Source organism: Primulina huaijiensis, chromosome 3 (genome assembly GCF_012295235.1).
Source record: "Primulina huaijiensis isolate GDHJ02 chromosome 3, ASM1229523v2, whole genome shotgun sequence".
NCBI classification, from domain to species: Eukaryota; Viridiplantae; Streptophyta; class Magnoliopsida; order Lamiales; family Gesneriaceae; genus Primulina; species Primulina huaijiensis.
Window position 1 is genome coordinate 5189217 of NC_133308.1, and position 3885 is coordinate 5193101.

The 3885-nt window shown below is 31.4% G+C and overlaps 1 protein-coding gene across 1 annotated transcript; it reads right to left on the reverse strand.

Moving 5' to 3' along the window:
- LOC140973307 (uncharacterized) lies at positions 1 to 1592 on the reverse strand. The gene has a single exon (XM_073435999.1). It carries the CDS (start codon positions 1097 to 1099, stop codon positions 440 to 442), a length of 660 nt encoding a protein of 219 aa, XP_073292100.1. The 5' UTR covers positions 1100 to 1592; the 3' UTR covers positions 1 to 439.
- Positions 1593 to 3885: the final 2293 nt, after the last annotated feature.

Consider the following 3885-nt stretch of genomic DNA (forward strand, 5'->3'; position numbering starts at 1 on the left):
GCTAAGATAACACAAAGAGGCCACTCAAATAATGACTTAGATGATAGAGTCCAAGTCTCCTCCGCAAGTCAATTGTGGAACATACACAATACTTCCAAATTAAACATCAATGTATTAACAAGAAGCCTCGAATTGTAAACATCACCTCCACCATTAGAAATCATACAATGTCTCAAAAAACACACCCCAACAAAAAAAGAGAAGGCACAACTCCATGATAAATGAGGACCATCAACATATAATGACTCCAAGAACTCATAATTTTATATAATAATATACTATAATATATATCCAATCCACCCCAACTAATTTCATTCAAGATTTAATGGAGTGAACCCATTTTTGTTTCCAATAAGTTTTCTTGAAAATTGGGAGCAAAAAAGGGAAAAAAGACAAGTCCTCTCTTCTTGAAATGAACTACTTATTTGATCTTACTTACCTAGTGAAAATTTGAGGCTGGTGTGTAAATAGCAAGATCAGGCAAGCCATTTCCGTCACTCCAACAGCCGGATTCACCACCCTCCTCCATGTTCAAGAATCCATCGCCATTATTGCCGTTACTCCCCATGCCAACTTGGGGATCAGGGCCTACGAAATGGTCGTCTCCCAACGCCAAATTTGACCCATGTGAACCTATCCCGTCGAGGAAATTGCCGTAAGGCCCACCGATTGACCCCAGGAGTGAGCTGAAACCACCACTAACATCCATTAAGTTCCCGAATTGTCCCCCGTAGCTGTCTTCTCCCTTCAGAGGCAATAACTCGGAAACTGCTGCAGAGTTGTTGACACTAGCATTAGAGGGCGAGGAAGATGCTGCCGGGCGCTTGCTCTGCTGGTTGTTTGCGGAGGAGGAACTCCGCTTGGCGTTCTTCCGGGAGCCGCCGCCTACTGGGATGTTTCTCAAGGCGCCGCCTTTAGTCCAGTACCTTTTGCAACTCTTGCAGAAGTGGCGAGGCTGAGAGAGATTGTAGTTGTTGTAGTAGCAAAATTTTGTGTTTGGTGAATCACACCTCGGGCACTTCAATTGCTCTTGCTCCGGGAACTGTGGCTGTTGCTGCACATTTGCTTTGATCTGAGAATACAGATACGGGTCTTGCATTCTTTTTGAATGAAAATCAAGATTCAATCCTTCTTCCTTTTTTATTCCAATCAAAGATTGATTTTGTGATGTGGGTTTTTTGTTAGCTTGATCTTGACGCTGAAAGAATCGAGTCGTGGGATTGAATACGAAGGTAAAACAGGGGAAGAGTGATCAGAAAAAACCCAAAAAAATGGAAGTCTTTTGGAGGAATTTGTGGGAGATGGATTTGTTGGGAAGTGGAGAAAAAGGCAAGAATCAATGAAAACGCAACTCAGAAGACGACAAAAAAGTGGGGTTGAAGGAAGATCGAGAAAATTACACTTAAATTCTTTGGATCAGAGGAAGCAGATGATTGATCCAGTTTCCAGCGGCTAACATAATTAGTTTTCATATGCAATTTCCCAAAAACAATTTCTGACAATTAAAAGGTTTTCAAGAAACGGGGGCATGGATTCCCGAGCAAAGGTCTAGGAGACAAACAGGATCATAATAATACACACATTATTGTATAAATATAAATATATGTATGTGTATATATGTATGTACGTTCCTCTTTGGTCTTGTCGGATTGTATTATTTCAGCAGTTGATGAACGTAACATTATGTTTATAAAAATAATTATTTGTACTAGGATATAAGATTTTTAATTTTTAAAAAATTAAAAATAAGAGAAGATTTAAGCATGAAAGTTTTAAAGAGAATGATGATTTCATAAAAGTGAGAACCCCATGAGTTGTGGGTCTACAGGGTTCGTAACTACTTCTCTTAATATTAGACGTTTACCTAGTCAATGTTTGGATCCGGTTCTACCCAAATTTTCTTGGTTCGTCCCAAAATTCCCCACCTGTCCGACTGTTGTCGAGCAGTTTTTGGATATCAAACGGACTTCCCCAGAAGGTAATTTTAATGTGGTCGATTTCTCCTTTTTCGCAATCAGTTTTGCTAAAGCACCCGTTGTTCTAATTAAGAATGTAAATAGTAAGTAGAAAAAGTAGATATAATGGCTGAATTTTGGGGGGAAAACCCAAAAAATTAAAATAAATAATAAAACCAAACCCCCGAGTGTTTGGTAGTTTTGAGAAGAACAATGAAAGATCCGATTGAGCAATATTTGATAAAAAGTATATATTTTAGTAAAACTAAATATATAGCATACATTTAAAAACTATTTGGTTCTTCTAATATGATGTTAAATGATAAAATAATAAATTGAAATATAAAAAAATATCGAGTTTGAATATATTGAATGTTATATTTTCTTATGTGCAAACATATTTATCTCATTCAATATATTCAAACTCGATATTTTTTGTATCGATTAATTCGAAATTAACTAGGGACATACGTATATTCTTGATGGAGATTAATTGGAAATTGAATTGGGAGAGGCATATTTTGGAAGAAGGAATAATTAATCGGTTAATTATCAATTAAATAATAGTTAACAATAATTAGATTCTTTCATACTTTGGCTGCTCTATGATAATCTATAGCCGAAATTGTGGAATAATTTATTGATTACTATTTAATATTATTTAAATGAAAGTGATGGACCATTAGAATAATTTTTTTAAATTCGGTTCGATAATATTAAAATGTAAAGCAAGTGGACAAGAGCACTAATTATTGTCATTATGTGATATTCCTAACCTTAAACATGAGATCATTATTTATTAGTCTTAATGAAACAATTATCTAATGTCCAATCACCAATGTGTATCGTGTTTCATAAATTTATGTTATTTTATTGTTTTAGCAACATTTTATCTTATATTATTATAGGCTTTTTTGTATTTGATTTTTTTTTCTTCAAAAAATATATATTAATTGATTAAGATATAATATTTATTTATTAGTGATTGGATAATATTTAAAATTATAAATAAGTTGGAGAAAATATAGTGAAATGTAAACAAAATTACTAATAAACTCACACCAACAAAGTCATTTAACAAATATTATGAATGATAAAACTGTAAAAAAAAAAAAAACATTGGTGTCACATTGACAAACTAAAATTAATCAATACGAGGTGCTCAATAATAATAATAATATTCTATGGAAAATTTAATTATATAGAATTATATAATCAAATTTATTTTTTTTTTTTGATTTTCACAATTTAATAAATGCATCAACCACAATTCATTACATTATGCTTATTGTGTTGGACAATCCATTAACAAAAAGGTCCTTGATATAAATATTAAAGACACAAAAGGGCATTCTTAGATCAATTATTAGTGTATAAAAGTAGAGTATGTTTCTTGTGAGACGGTTTTACGAATCTATTTTTGTGATACGGATCGACCGGATCCATATTTGTATTTATAATTAAATTTTTTTTTATATAAAAATAATATTTTTTCATGAATCTGATTGGTTTGAAAATCTGTCTGACAAAATTAACTCATAAGACCGTCTAATAAAAGTTTATGTGATAACAACTAACACTAATATATTTGAATAATTTAAATTATCCTTAAAATGGTTTGCTTTAACATATATTAAATATCATATAAGTTTTTAAAATATTTAAAATATTTTAATAGTTTTTAAGTTTTTATATCTAATTTTGAAATAAAATTAATTTTCATAGAAAGACCAACAAAAATTGAGAGAGAAAATAAATAAATGAAATGAGCATGAGAAAAAAAAAAGTGTTGTGGTTGTTTTGAATAAATTTTGTATAATATAAAAAAAGTTGTATACCTTTTATAAATATTCAATAAAATTTTCAATAGAAAACTAACAAAACTGTCCTACAAATTGACATATTTTGAGTTGTCATTTAATCATAATAA